We start from the raw sequence: 15,899 nt of genomic DNA, 5'->3' as shown, positions 1-15,899 counted from the left end.
TTATACTTAATCACGTACTGAATTGAAATACAGCTTTTTCCGGCAGCAAACATTACATCTATATTTTTTACAGCAGTAAAGTTAACATTTCAATTTAAAAAAAACGCTTTTATAGTTTTTTTTTTAAAACTATGTCAATATAAAAAATAATTTTTGGTAAAAATTATTTTTTACATATATTACACATCTATAGGAGATATAATCATTTAAGTTAATTTTTTAAGAAGTTGACATTTATACTGGGTTGTAATAAAATATAAAAAGTAAGCATATTAAAAATTTTAATATTACTCACATATATAGTTTCAATGCTTTTGATTAATAATAAAATAATATTTATTAATTTAAAAGGTTTTGCGGGGAGATAAAAAAAGTGATCCCAAATAGAAAAATAATAAATAATTATGTGGTAGTTAATGTAAAAAGAAAAATCACTTCCTAGAAAAATTATCTAAATATTTTTTAAGCATGCTGAGTAATTATTTATTCAAAAAGGAATTCCGAGTAATTAGTAGTTAATTCATTATTTTTTTTTTTTTTGAAGACATCCAATATAATCTTCAAAAATAAATTAACGAACATGGATAACAATCAGAACACTTTTTATTTCAAACCCTTAATTGCAATTATTTTCCTTTCAAAGAAAATATATTTATTTTTAAAGTAGTTGACAAGTGGGTTATTTATTTAAATGTTCTGCAGAAAAAAGCTTAGCAGTTTCAAATTATTGTAGCTCTTATAGACATAAGTTCAACTTAGTAGTACAATAACATAGTGGTATGGTGAAAATATTCTTAAAAATACTTTAGTCTGATTAAAAAGAAATATTAAGTAAGAATACTTAAAAGAAATGTTCAAAAAAGGAAATACTAAACAAAACTGCCATTTTATTATTTTCATTAATTAAACTTGATCTCATTTTATAAGTTTCCATTCATATTTTAATTCAATTTAGGAACCGATAATACATTTTCCAATCTGTAACAATGTTAATATCACGAATTTAAATTTAATAAAATGAATTTAAATTTAATTAAAAAGAAACTTCAAAATGTAATGCCTGTTGACTTCTTTTTTCAAAACTTATCGTTTGGTAAATAACAGTGATGCATTTTTATTTTATTTATTCATTTATTTTTTATTTATTTATTTGTATATATATTTTTAATTCAGTCTTAATCCGTATAAATTTTTTATACTTATACTTTTCATTATAAAAAACAAACATTCTCTGATTTTCTTATTAACTAACTTCAATATCAATTTCATCAATTGCATTTCCCTGACAATTTCAAAACTATTTTCAAAGAGATTTGTATCAATTTAAAATTTCGAAATATAAAAAAAACTTGAAAATAAATATAAAGTCTTATGAAATTTTTACTTAAAGAATTTTAACTGGGAAGAAGCGGAGTGATAGGAAATGAGAGACTTCAACTTTTTTTCTCTCTCTTTGAAACATCGGGAAAAGTTTCCTATTATACAGATAAGAATTCCCGATTGAAATGGAGTTGACGAGAAAAAAAAAGTTTTAATGAAAATCTTTTCACTAAAAAAGTTTTTGGTAAATTTGTTCTTATGAAGACTTCAAGAAAGTGAGATAGCGAAAACGAAAGAAAAAAAAACGAATGCCTGTAAAGTAAATGTTAGAAAAATAAATTTTTAGAGAAAGTTCTTATTTTATAAGGCATATAAATAATAAACATATAGCAAAAGCGTACTTTACACCAAAGCAATGTTCAGTAGAAGAATAATTCTTAAAATAAATTTAGATAGTAAATCAAGCATACGTATAGCACAAAGAAAACATTAATACAAATTCGAACTAGCCTTATAGAGTAAAATCAGATAGAAATGAAATATTTTAAACATGTTTAATTTGATAAGATTAATGTAAATCTTCTTATGAGAACTTAATTATCATAGTACGCAACTAAAATCAAACATGCATTTTGTATCATTGAACTTTGTATTCCGTGGAATGTTTCGCGGCGTGGGAAACAAGCTTAAGCTTTCTCATGCACAATTGGAAATAATTTCATTTAATGATGTTTGAAAATGGCCAAAATTGTCGTTTATGTAGGTAAAAACAGTTCAAAAATAGTGTAATTACGTGCTTTGTGTTGTAAGCATTATTTATTTGGTGTTAAATTTTAAATACACCCTTTAAAATGCGTTTGAATGTTCGATTTGGTGTTAAATTTAAAGTATTCAACAATAAAATTTTTGGATTTTTCAACACCGAATTTGGTGCGGTACCTCACCACAATTATTTCAGTGTGACGACCAGGTTAAATGTTCACATGAACATTTTTACCTATTATACGGGGTGATAAACACAAGTATTATATAAAGGAACAGTCCTATTTCGAGCACATGTTTGGCATTATTTGCTTGCAGCATTTATGTCCTTACGTTTTGAAGGCTAATTAGCTTTTTTTGGCATTTTATATTAATGATATGCGCATTTTTATCATTGTATGGTACACATTTACTTTTTTTCAGCACGGAATTAGGTGTGGTACTTCACCACAATAATTACGGTCTGGCGATCAGTTTAAATGTTCACTGGAATGTTCTTACCTATTATATGCTGAAATACGCACACATATATAATATCAGAGATCCGTTCTCTTTAGAGCACATTTTTAGCATTATTTATTTTTAGTATTTATATCCAGTATTTTCCAGTATTTTATATTTTTGAAATATTCATCTTTATCATTGCATGGTATTTTTTTTTGTACACATTGAAAACTGTGGTGTAATATTTTTCTGAAAACACAATGCTGCGCGCTTTAGATATCGTAAGTTTATAATCGAGTACGAGTTAGTATGAATCTGTTTCAAGGTTTCACGCTGCAATTCATCAACTAAAGCAAAAGTAGTTGTGTAATAAGGAAAAATATATTTTAACGCTTAAATAACTGTGAACTTATTAAATAGTTTTACACAAAAAAATTTCTGTTTCCTTTTGCTCTGTCAAGTCTAGTTTGAAATCATCTTAATATTCTCTCTATGCAAGGCATACGTTTGATTTACAAACTAATTTTCTTTTAAAAATCATTGTGGCGTATCCTAAACTAAATAGTTCGTACTTTAAATTGTCTGAAAAAGGACTTCAACGATTCCTTTGTGTTATATATCACGTATCAATGATACTTATTACAAGTTTTAGTGTTACCACAAAAAGAAAATGGGGTAATTACTTCACATCAAAAATAGTGGAATGGAACATTTCGGTATTTCACTATAGCACTTTGTACACTCATGTACTAACAATGTACGCTCATAAATCCGAATATGCAGCGCGTCACCCCGGATCGGACAGGTTCTCATAATAGTGTGCTTTATTTTCTGAGTTATAAGTAAAAATTTAAAAAAAATTTCATATATTATAAATAAAATCATGAATACATGATAATTCATACGCAAAAAGTGAACCTTCATGTAATAAGAGAAAGATAGTTAACGTTTTTTGTTGAAAATCAATTATTTTTACTCATGAATTGAGTAACAAGCTTTAGTTATCATATTGTTTCAAATTGTAACACATGCTACAGAAAATGATTTTTTTTTATTTTTAACAATTGAGTAAAGATTGAATCGAAATATTTCTTCTGTGCAGAAAGTTTGATGGTTAAATATTTCTATGTATGTAACGTATATACCATTATTTTTGTATAATTATTACGGGATAAATATATGAAATAACTAGTTTTTTTAAATAAAATATTTAAAACATTCAACATGTCAGTATAAATTGCACTATATACCATGAAATTAAATACACATCATTAATTTTTATGTAAGAAAAATTATCAGATTCAATCAGATGTTCACGGTTGGTTTCTCAGAAAAATAGATTACTATAAAGCATTGAATAGTTAACTTCTCAAAATATCGGTAGGCATATCTGTGAATTTCTTGCTAGAACAAAAGGTTTACATAGTCAATAAAGTTTCAATGTGCATTTCACCAACTAAAATTGATAACTTAGCGAAATCATAGTTAAAATAATTGTGTCTCTTAAACATTGCGTCAAGCGAATGATATTCTGCACTTTTGGTAAGTTGATTAAACTGTGTGATGAAATAAAACTAACAGAAAAACTCATTACCTTTCAAAGATTTTCCAAAAAAAGTCAAACCCACAAATAAAGAGTAGTATTTGCCTGAAGAACGCAATTGCGCTGCCATTTTTTGATTTGACATAGATATAAGAGACCAAAAAATGGGGTTTTTGAAAACTGTCGCTTGTGGATGCTTTAATAACTGCATTTATGTGAAGTGAAAAACATTTCAGTTAAACTAAAAAAAAAATCATAACGGTAAAAAGTTTCTGCGAAAAATAATTCAGTTACGAAATTCTTGCTCTTTCTGATAGAAAACTAGTGACCCTCTTCTATACATTATTTTACATTGCAAATACTTTAATGAGTTGCAAATAGACATTTAAAGCATGGCGAATCTTAGGTATTTTTTCGTGATATAACTTTAAAACTATCTTTATCCCACTGATAAAATCTTGATTAAACTACATATTTAACAGAAACTTTTTCACCAAACAATAAAAAACGCATGTGAAAAATTAGAAGAAAAAAAAACATCTAAAATAATAGAAGCTGTAACAATCTGAAGAAGTGTGTAGCTTTTTCAGGTTTCCTTAAATATTTTATTCCTTTGTATCAGCCTCGCAAAATAATCAATTCAAGGATCTTATTTGAATAAAATACCCATACACACCCTTTTGGCTGAGGAACATTCTTTTGAATCTTCTTTAAAATTTGTTGGGTGTAAGAGAATCAATTGTGGTACTTTTTTTTATTTCCACCTCACTTTAGGTCATTAGATAAATCTTTCTAGCATCCTTTATGCATGCTCTTAAGTAGAAAAGTTATTTTTACAGTTAAGAATAAAATGCGTGTTTCTGTATGTCTGGATAAGGATTAGTCTTTTAAATACGGCTATTTAGTTATCCCATTTTTTATTTAATTGCGTGTTTTTTTTTAGTTTTATATCACTTTTGCGTCTCTTTATATTTAAAAGGTTAATAAAATCTTAAGATACTGATCATCCTAAAATAATTTTCGACAGTGCATAACAATTTAAACATGATTTATTAATAAGCAATATATTTTTAGATGAATTCATTTATGCTCTTTCGAGGTATTATTGATTTCCATGGTTTATTTTTGTTTCCTGTTGTGCAAAAAAAAATTCGTTCAGTTTCTCAGATTATTTTAATAATGTTTTTCTTTTCATTTTCATTTTTTTCTGATTTAAAAATAACCTTATTTAATTATAGATGAATTTCAACTCTTAAACGCGATTGAAACCAGAATAAATTTGTCCGTAAATTCAACAGATTCTAAATAACTGTTGATAAGAAATCGTATATTTTATATTATCAACCGTCTGTTGAAACAAAATGCCGCTATGTGCTTGGTTTGCTCATGTTATCTTATAGACATAATCATTGGTTCAAGTTGACATTTTGTAGTAAAATATTTGCATGATAATTTTGCAAAAAAAATTTAGAAAATATTTTTATGCTATCGAAACAAATCTATGTCTTTCCATTTTCTAGGTTTGAAAGATAAATTTCTGGTTTTTTTTTCTATGTGAAACCAGTTGTATGAGTTTTAGAAAGTTAAAAGCGCTATTATTTTCAGACATGAATAATTAAATTGAATATCGATTGATTAGGGTATTAAAGTTTTTTGCTACATGATAATGTTTGCTTCACTGTTTTTTTTTCTTCAAGCTAAGAATAAAATACGATAATTGCTTTTACCTTTCTTTGAAATAACGAGAAATTTAAGGGTAGAAAATCAGGAATCAGTTATGTTTCAACAAATGTAACCGTCATTAAGTACTGTATGTAAGTTGATTAAATAGTATTATAAAAGAATTCAAATGGAATGAATATGAGATTTATTAGCACCAGAAAAAATTAAAATGTTTACTGTCACAAATTATACGCTATAAAATGTCTGAAAAAAAGAAAATAAGAAAAAAAAGAAGCAATAATTACAGCAAACAGCCACTTTTTTTCTCCAAATAACGTGGGCCAAAATCAGTAGTTCGATCAAATTTTGCATTTCATTACCATAAGGGGCAAAGAGATTGTCAGAGAAAGGGCAATCTCATCAGACATTTCGCTTTTAGCCAGAGAAATAGAACTCACGCCAAAGCCAGACGAAGATTCTACCCACAACACCAACTAGGCGACAAAGGAATAAATTCTACTCTAACATAATATTTTAATACGAAATAAACTCTTCCACGCCTTTCAACCAGCTTATGCAAGACTCTGACAGAAAGACTGATGTGGATAAAGCAGAAGTAATATAACCTTTGAAACCATACTTTCATTAAGGATCCTCTTTCACCATAGTTCAATTTCTCATAGACAAAGAAAAATAGTCAATAATATTTGCAAGAAAAGAAATCAGTACTGAATTATATTGAGCAAACAATTATTTATACATACTTACTTTCATTGTATTGCGCCTCTGAATCGTTTGAATTCGAAGTTGAATTTGACTAACAAAGTTGAATTTTAAATTTTATAAACTATGCAAAGACTTTACGAAGTTTTTAGCACTTAAATCTTTAATAATGCAATTTTATTTTTATTTTCAAGTCAGCTCTAGTTGTCAACTTACTTTATTTTTAACCAACTTTTAAGCGAAAAAACTAAATACGATACGAATTGGAAAAATGCAATCTTTGGCAATTCGTTGAGAAAATTGCTCAACAATACCACTATGAAGAACGGAATACGATTTCTGTATGAAAACAATTACAGTTATGTCGGATTAATGTTTTTGAATTAATTAAATTTATATATCTTAAGAAATCTGAGGTTTTTGAAACAATAACCGACCACTTAAACCTCTTAAACCATCGAAGTCTTAAGTTCCAAAAATGTGTAGTATAACCTCAAGAGTAAAGCCGAGTCTGAGAAATATTTCATATGATGCACATTATAAATTATAATTTCTATATTTTTCTTATTTTAAAATTTCTCTTTTTTTCTTATTAATTTCTTAACGTTTAGTGATTTCATTATGTTTATACAGTTTATAGAATGTTTATTTCTTCTGGATATGAAAGAATATGACTTTCATGCAATCACATTTGGGACTAATATATGTCAGGCATACATATCTATTTATGAAATATTTGTGCGATGAACAAAACAGTCAAATCATCTTTTTCTTTCTTCCTTTAAAAACAAAATAAATACTAAAAATATTGATTAAAAAATAAAAGAGAATAATATATATATGCCAAATGAAGTGAATGAATCTCACCATTCTGCTATTTGATTCTTATTTTAACGGTAAAACTAAACTGTTAAATCAAGCTTTAATTTAGCGCTTAACATGACCAAATGTGTTCTCTTTCCAGATATCTGCCAGATGAATTGGTTATTAACATAATATATGCTGACCTAGCATCCAATCAAGTTATGTCTCTTCTAAGTCACCGTCCTTATAGCCATCTAGATAATGATGATGATATATTCATCCACAGAAGACACAGAAAAGTTCACAGAAAGAAGTTACACAGGTATTTATAAAGTAATGTTTAGGTGAAATGATTGCGAGAAATCTTTCCATCCATGCTATGCATTTGCACGTGCAATAATTTTTGGCTGGCGAAAATCGACAGTATATTTCCTGTCCAAATTTTGTGGTTTATAAAAAAGAAATAAAGCTTCCTAAAGAAAGTACAGTACGGAAAGTAAAGTATTAAAGAAGTTGAATCAAACGTATTATAATGCATAAGCTAGAATTAAAGTTATTAATTGTAAGGAAATTTTACATAGAAATTACATGTTTATCAAATCAATTAATGTAAAAGATATTTATTTGAATACCAAAAAATTGAATATTAAAATTTTTAATTCTTAGATGAACCACCTTCAGCAAATCAATGTATGTCACTTATAAGCAGCAGATTCTGGACAAATTCGTACTTTTATTATATATTAAAAAAAAGATCCTACAACATCGATGTAACATTTAAAAAACTTAGTTTGAAATTACCCTTTTGAAAGATTGAGATTTCTTGGAAAGACTTTATTTTAGACATATTTTATTATAACATTTTATTTATCAGAATATACATTGCCTTATTTTGACACGTCCTTTAATTTGGGAAGTCTTCGTAGATAAAAATACAAAGTGAGAATCTTTGAGTATTTTTCGAATTAGTAACAAACAATCGTTACTTAGCTTCAGGAGTCATCTTTTTTGCCAAGAGTGCAAACGTTAAGACGCTAGCAGTTTAAAACAGTGTTCAGGTTTTATAACTTTCGATAGTTAAGATTTTATGGAAGAGAAAGTCAAAAATTTTAATTAACATACACAATCGACGCAATGCATAAACTATAAATGTTATTTACTCTTACTCACTAAACTATCACTTAAAACATGTATCCCCTCAATTCTTGGAGCTATAATTATGTACCATTTTATATCTTCCAAACAATATTTTGACAACACTCAACTTGACTGGGTCAAAAGTCATTTAAAAGTCGCAACTTGACATGAAAAGGGATCATACGAAAATAATAGAATTAGTGTATCAAACATTAAGACAATAAGAACGTTAACTTAACAGAACATTATTTTTCTTATCTGAAGTCGAAGTCTTACTATTATTCAAACATTTATTTAAATTTTATTTAACTTACTTTTTATCTTTATTTTTCAATTAAAAAATACCTATTTACAAACTACAAAATTTTACTAATTCTTATATTTTACATCTTAACCAAAATCAAGGTATCTAGTCGCATTTAGTCACAAAGTATTCTGCATAGATCCGATATGCAAAAGAGTCACTTTTCATGATTTTATGATATATTTAAAATAACCTCGTCTGGATTTTCGACAAATTTCTTACGTATATTTTACAAATTTTCTAGACATTATAGAATTTATTGTTAAATTAGAAAATTGTATATAATTCAATTGTTTGATTACATAAGAAATATATTAAATGCTTTTTTTTATTTTTGAAGGTGTTTATTAGGTGCAGTTGTTGTCCTCAGTTTATTACTAGCAGGAGTAGTAGTTGCTGCAATCCAAGTAGCTCTTTTCAGTTCAAAATCAATACCCAGTGGTCCTTCGTCCAATCATCGAGATTCGTCAGCAGCATTTGAAGATGCGCTTGTAGTTAGAACAAATTGTGGCGATTATATAGGAACCATTGAGGATGGAGCATTTGTATTTAAGGTAAATGGCTGATCTTTTATACTTTTCAGCATACGTAGTTTCTATTATTCATGATTTCGTTTTATTGAGCATTTTATTTAAAAGAAACACAAACTCTTTGAATTAAACCACATTAAATTAATTTAAGGAGCCCAATATTTCTTTAAAAAATCAACGTGTATTTTTTTGTGCTATCGTATCATTGAATATTTAAACTAATCGCAGAGACAAATCTGATCCTTCATCTTAACAGTCAGTATTGGGAATGCCGAGAGCAATGGGACTTAACATAAAGAAAATCAGTGTTGAATTTAAAGGGAAGCGACACTTAACCTTAAAAAAATATCAGTGCGGGATATAACGGGCAAATGAATACTGGGCATATGTACTTAGTCTTAAAAAATATGTTTAGAGTGATCCAGGCAAGGTAATCACATTCCTTTATTAATCAGATCATTGAAAATAATTAACAAAGATTAATATTGATTGATAATTAGGTATGATGTTTAATTTCACAAAAATAATTCGACAGTGTAAAAAATTTCTAAGAAAAAATCCTTAAATAAAATTTTTTTAAAATTATTCTACCATATCCAAACAAAACGGCCAGATAATCATAAATAAGATGGTAATTAAACTGCTAACTGTGAGAAAAACAGTTCATTAACCGTTTTCCCCTATTACGGTTAAGCAACTAGAATTTTTTCACACTAACTAAGCCCTCATTATGCGCATGCCACCTTATGCATATGCATGAGCTTGATTCAATAAGACTTTCCTTTATCCATTCTTGAAGAACATCATGATAACTGTCCAACCAATTTTCCTTAATAACCCTCATTGCCATCGCTTTCAATCTTTTACTGGCAATATCTCTGTTACTGAGCATAACATCTATATTTCTCCCCCATGGTAACTAATTTCATAACTACCATCTTGTTTTATTTTGACAGTTCTTGAAAAATGATTTATTGTTTTAGTATCAAATTCTACTGGAATAATTATTTGGCATCGATCAGATATGCCAATTATTTATAATTTCCAGAAATCAGTAACATAAGTATTTTGAATGCAGAGTGATGTTGAACAGAGTCCATTTGAACTATGCGCATGGTTCAGTTATCCCCTCACAATCCAGCTAAGGTAAGTTTCCATGGCTACCAATCCACATTCTAACTTAATAGTTAGAGTGGAATTTTTCAATGTAATCCGCTCCTCTCAAAAGTTCGATTTCTTGTGAGCCTTGCTCTACACGAGTGATTCGGATTTCTTTAATACGTAATTCAGTCATCCCCGGACCTTCCTTCAGACTTGGAATCTATCCACAAATGACCTGTTCGTCTAAAACTTCTACTTCAAACAAGTTATCCTTTTGTTTATTTCTTAATCGTAACTTCTGACATTTATGCTCCTTTCTAGAACAGGCTCCGGCAAACGCTACAAGCGTCAAAGTTTCACATATTTTGGTCACCAATCCCATTTCATTTACTGTTGATTTCAGAAGGTATGATCACTTTTATGGTGGAGGTTGCTCTCCATCAGTGGCGGCCATTTATAGTAAAGTGGATTTTACTTGGCCGTACGAAAATACATCTTGATTATGAAAATATTAAAAATGATCATGTTCAGTAAAACAATATATAAATCGTTTAGTGAAAATTTATTTTATTAAACATAATTAGTGATAGAGAATGGCCATTTCTTGACATCCAAAAAAAAATCCCTTAAAGGGATCAAATCAAAATACTCTGTATTGAGAAATCATACAGCTAGAATATCATTTCTGACGGTTAGAAATTGAGACTGGGGAGGCCCGAGAAGGACACTCCCAGTCTCCACAAATTTGAAATTAAAGGTGAATACAATTTTTCCTAACGGACAAAAGTGATGCACGGGTAGGAGATCCAAAAGTTGGCGATTTATCAAAATATAGCATAGCCAAAACAAAGCCAACCAGCATATCAATATTGGGTTTAAAAAATACCTTGATCACGAATCGCCAAGAAATTTGTGAGAATTATTACAACCATGCAGCTGAAACATATTTTCGGTTAGAAATTTTGAATAAAAAGTTATAAATAGATTTTTGTTTTCGATTAGATGCGACAGTGAATTAATAAGTCTGCATTAGTAATGAAATAAAAATTATCCGTTACGTTGATCGATGCAAAAAGGGAATAAATATTTTAATTTCGTTTTAAAAGCTTAAGTCTTTGATTTATTTTAAAGGGATAGGAAATAAATATGTAATGCCAATTGTGGCATCACAATTTTGATCCAGTGTCACATAGTACTCGTACTACTCTGCTCTATCCATTGGCCTCAATAACTATTAAAAACGTTTTCAATAATACTTCTGGGTGACTTTTATTCCGCAAGGTCATGTTCTCTTCGGCAAACGCGTCCACAAACGTTGTCTTATTTGTCTTGCGCACGTCTGAATACAATAAAGGCCAATCTGTTTTATTGCAAACAATACTTCTAATATTAACCCAGCAGTCATTCGATCTGTGTCCAACTTTTAAACATGAAAAACAGCCCTTGTGTTTCCGTATTACTTCCTGTTTTTCGTCTAATAAGATTTTTCTAGCCTTAAAACAATTTCCTGATTTGTGCTTTCTCCTGCAAAATATGCAGTTAAATTTGAAATATGATGGCATGGATTTAGTCCCAGACGACAAGTCATTTGCCGTAACCGCAGAGATGGATGTTTCAAAATCTTTGTCCCTTTTTCGAAGAAAAAAAATCATTATGCGTGAAACCAATTTTCGCCAAGGAGATACGTTCTTCGCTCTCAAATTCAGTTCCCAAAAATGATAATAATTGGGACAATTTACAGCCATAAGTATCACTTTCTTTGCTAATTATAGAATTTCGTAGCCAAACTCTTAATATATCGTCAGGAATATATGACTCTGCAAGAGGAAGCAACATGGCGACACATTTCTCTCTTGTTACACCAATACATTGCAGTGAACGCAGATAAGATTCCAATTTATCATAAAGTTGCATTATGTTCAGCTTTATTCCACAAAAGTTAATAATTCTCTTACATAATATTCGACGAGAAGTTGTTTCAGACCGAATCTTGTTTTTAAACATTCCATCACTGTGGCGTAGTCTTCAGCGGATGGTGGATAACTTTCTAAAATTTCCTTTGCTCTACTTCCCACAACCATACTCTGAATGAGGTATTGAAATTTGTCCTCGTCCTTCATAAACTGATCATCGTGTATTCGACTAAACTGACTCCAAAAACTTTACCAATCATTTACTTAATCTCTAAATTTAACTAATTCTATTTTAGGAAGATTTAATTTTGTCTTTTCAGCAATTACAGACAAATTGCTTTCATGATATGTGGAGGATGTTTCCAAATATACTTTCAATTCCATGCGAACAGTGCCAACTTTTTCCTTACACTCCTCAATTTAGTCATATTCTTCCGTTAAGTTTTCCGATTTGGCGTCAACTAATAAATTATAAACTTCATTATCTGATAGTGCGAAATCGTTTGACACACTCTTAAAAGATGAAAATCTCGATATCTTTACTTTTTTTTTGAAATCCTAGAATAGCCCACCTTTTGGCGACTTTTTTAAACTCGCCAAGTTGGCGATTATTACTGGAATCAACGTTACTTTTCGATTATTAAAAAAAATTAAATTATTACAAATCTATTAAAATATTTTTAATAGAATAAAAAATAACCTTTTTAACATTTTCAACTGGTACCGCTCAAAACAAAAATTAACAAATGAAATGATAACGGTAATAAGTAAAACAGTAAAAAAAGAGATCAGAATAAAATGAAAATCCTTGGATCCTTTTATCCCAAATTGGTGATCAACACCCAATTCTCGTATTTGCATGAAAGGGATTTGGAAAGCCACCATTCACTCCTCTGTAGGGTTCAATTCTATCAACCACTTATTTATAGATTTATTGTCACCTTTTTGATGTTCAATTGTCTTTTAATGTGCCATTGGAAATAAAAAAATAGATATTTCACTGGCCAAACTACTCACCAATATGGCGACTGTTTACCCATGTGATCGGCGACAACAAATCTGAACCGAAATCGGCAATGTGGAAAAATCGGGAAAACCGAAATCGTGGGAAAATGATTGAAGCTACTTATGCTAGATAATTCAGGGCTTCAACGCATAGGAGTCGGTAAAGTTATTTTTACGATGCAATTCAGTGTAAACACAGTTAATTTAAAGATGCTTACACACACTTATTAATTTCGATTACTGTGGGTTGAACATTACTTTACTGTAAAAAGATTTTAATACATAGTTGTCACATTTTTAGTGTCAAGGTAAATTAAATATATTGTTAAGAACAGAACTGCAGTTATCATGCAAAAAAATGCGAAATTGACATAATAATAATTGTTTAAAAGGTTTGATGTCACTAGAAATGTGCATATTTTTTGAGCAAAATAATTTCGCAATAAAACCATTGAACTAATTTCAAGGCACATGAAAATATATGTTGTCATTAAACAAGCGAATAAAATGAATAATTGAGTAAAGAAAACTATAACAGTGAGAATGTAAGTTAAAAATGCGACTACATGCTATATAAAAAATTTGGCAATTATATACAAAGGTAAGTTGCACCATTTTCAGATGAGAACAGTTAGTTTGAAATGCCTTCACCCAATAATTCTTAAATAAAATTAGTTTGTAAATCAAACATACGAACGCACAGGGTAGAATATTAAGGCGAAAATGAATTAAGCTAAACAGAAGTAGATATAAAATTAAAGATTATACAATTATTTAACAAATTTGATATACATTTAAAAATCAATATATAATTATTCTTATTAAACAACTAAAAACATGCATACATTTTGTAAGTGCGAACTTTTATTTTTGTGCATTTGTAGCAACATTTAAAACAAATTAATGATTAATAAATGTGCTTTTGTAATTTCTTAATAAATGTGTTTATTAAATAAGCCATCGAAAAGGGCAACAAATAGTAAAAAATAAATTGGCAATAATTTGTAGCAAAGATGAAAACAAAATGAATTTGTAATATCACGATATCCATCCTATTAAAAATTATTTTTGATAATAATTATTAGTATTGTGTAATGTCATAACATTAATTAACTCTTAATAATTAATCTCTCGATTAATTATTGAAGAAGTAGGACCTATTGTAAAGAAAACTCAACCCACAAAAGGCTGTAGAGCTGGAAATGAAGGGAAAAAAATACTGTTAAAAGTACTTATTTTTCCCGTTGAAATGATGAAATTTATAGCATGGCAAAAAGCTATCTCTTGTACTGTAGTATTGCTTCGTTCACTGAAAATAATTATAAAGTCGTCATATGACAAATATTTTTATATCATATTTGTATACTGTTTAGCCTTAAAATGTACATGTTTTAAAGTACATCTTCTACTAAATAATAATTTAGCAGACTAAGTTAAACTCTACAGATTTTGATTGCGTATGATTGTAAACTTTTTATTCATGAAATTGTTTTTTTTTTATCGAAGAAAAAAGTAAATGTATGTTTAAATTTCTTTTAAATGTAATGTACAATACAATTAGGGTTCACATTTATTTAATGAAAGAATATTTACTTTGCGAATAGAAATTATTTGCAGTGATTAATAAAGATTAATATAGATTTGTTTTAAGACTTTTAAATAATAGTTTTGCTACTTGATGCTTTCAATTAATTTTGTTTTCTACGTTCTAAGCAATAAGCTCGACGCAATAACATTTTTACGATTCCCTCAATTATTTATTTCTAACAGATGAAGGTAAATTCTTCTGGGTCATAAAGTTATGTCCTAAGCAATTTCATTCAATTTAAGGTCCTGCTCATCGTTAAACGAAAGACTCTAAGACTTAATTAAAACTATTTAAGTCATGAAGGAGGTACTGCATCTAAGGAAATACCATACTGGATTAAATTAAATTTGGAGTTGAGATAAAAGAAAGTAATTTATGGAAAACGAGTCCAAAAGTACTTGCTAAGCAAAACCATTCGTTTGGAAACAAATAAGAAAGCAAAGTATTATCTGTTACCATAACTTTATAAGACCCTTAATTTCTAACAGTATACCAACCCAGCGGGAAAGTGTAAAGATGTTAGTACAACTTACTATCACATCCATAGACTAATATAACAAAAGAAGCATTTAACGTATAAAAAATTTTAAAATATTTGAATTGCATTCAAACGTGCATTATGTTGGGTAAAAATTAAAAAAAAAGAATTATGACAAATTTAACAATCTCAAGAGAGTGTTAAATTGAACCATAATATCGTGCAAGCATAACGATATGGTTCAACTTGAAATGGTAACAGCAAATTAAATTGGTTTTACAGTTTAACTTTTTCTATAATTTAAAACAGAATACCAATTTTGTGAAGAAAACACACAAAAATGTGTGCCTGATAGGTTCCATCTATAAACATAAAAAGGGAAAAACAAAAATGGTATTCAACATAGAAACGTTGAGAACGTGTGAACTGCGTGAATCTGGTTGGTTGGTTCTAATGCCGCTTGCCATGCGGGCAAGCCTGCTTGGTGAAACCGAGCAAATTTAAGGCAGAGTGTGCGATTCTTGTTTTTCAGTGGCGCCATCTATGGCCAAAAATTCGACTTCTGCCACATCATACGTCACACCT

The 15,899-nt window shown here is 28.8% G+C and overlaps 1 protein-coding gene across 1 annotated transcript in view; it reads left to right on the top strand.

Annotated features, from left to right (window-relative positions):
- The window catches only part of LOC107439320 (carboxylesterase), a 79,207-nt gene that overhangs the window by 35,649 nt on the left and 27,659 nt on the right, over positions 1 to 15,899 (top strand). Inside the window, exons 3-4 of the mRNA XM_043042697.2 lie at positions 7,419 to 7,580; positions 9,040 to 9,253. Of these exons, the coding sequence (XP_042898631.1) occupies positions 7,480 to 7,580; positions 9,040 to 9,253 (315 nt within the window). The 5' untranslated portion in view covers positions 7,419 to 7,479. The remainder of the gene's footprint in view (positions 1 to 7,418; positions 7,581 to 9,039; positions 9,254 to 15,899) is intronic.

Source organism: Parasteatoda tepidariorum, chromosome 7 (genome assembly GCF_043381705.1).
Source record: "Parasteatoda tepidariorum isolate YZ-2023 chromosome 7, CAS_Ptep_4.0, whole genome shotgun sequence".
NCBI lineage: Eukaryota > Metazoa > Arthropoda > Arachnida > Araneae > Theridiidae > Parasteatoda > Parasteatoda tepidariorum.
This window is presented reverse-complemented; position numbering and strand designations above follow the sequence as displayed.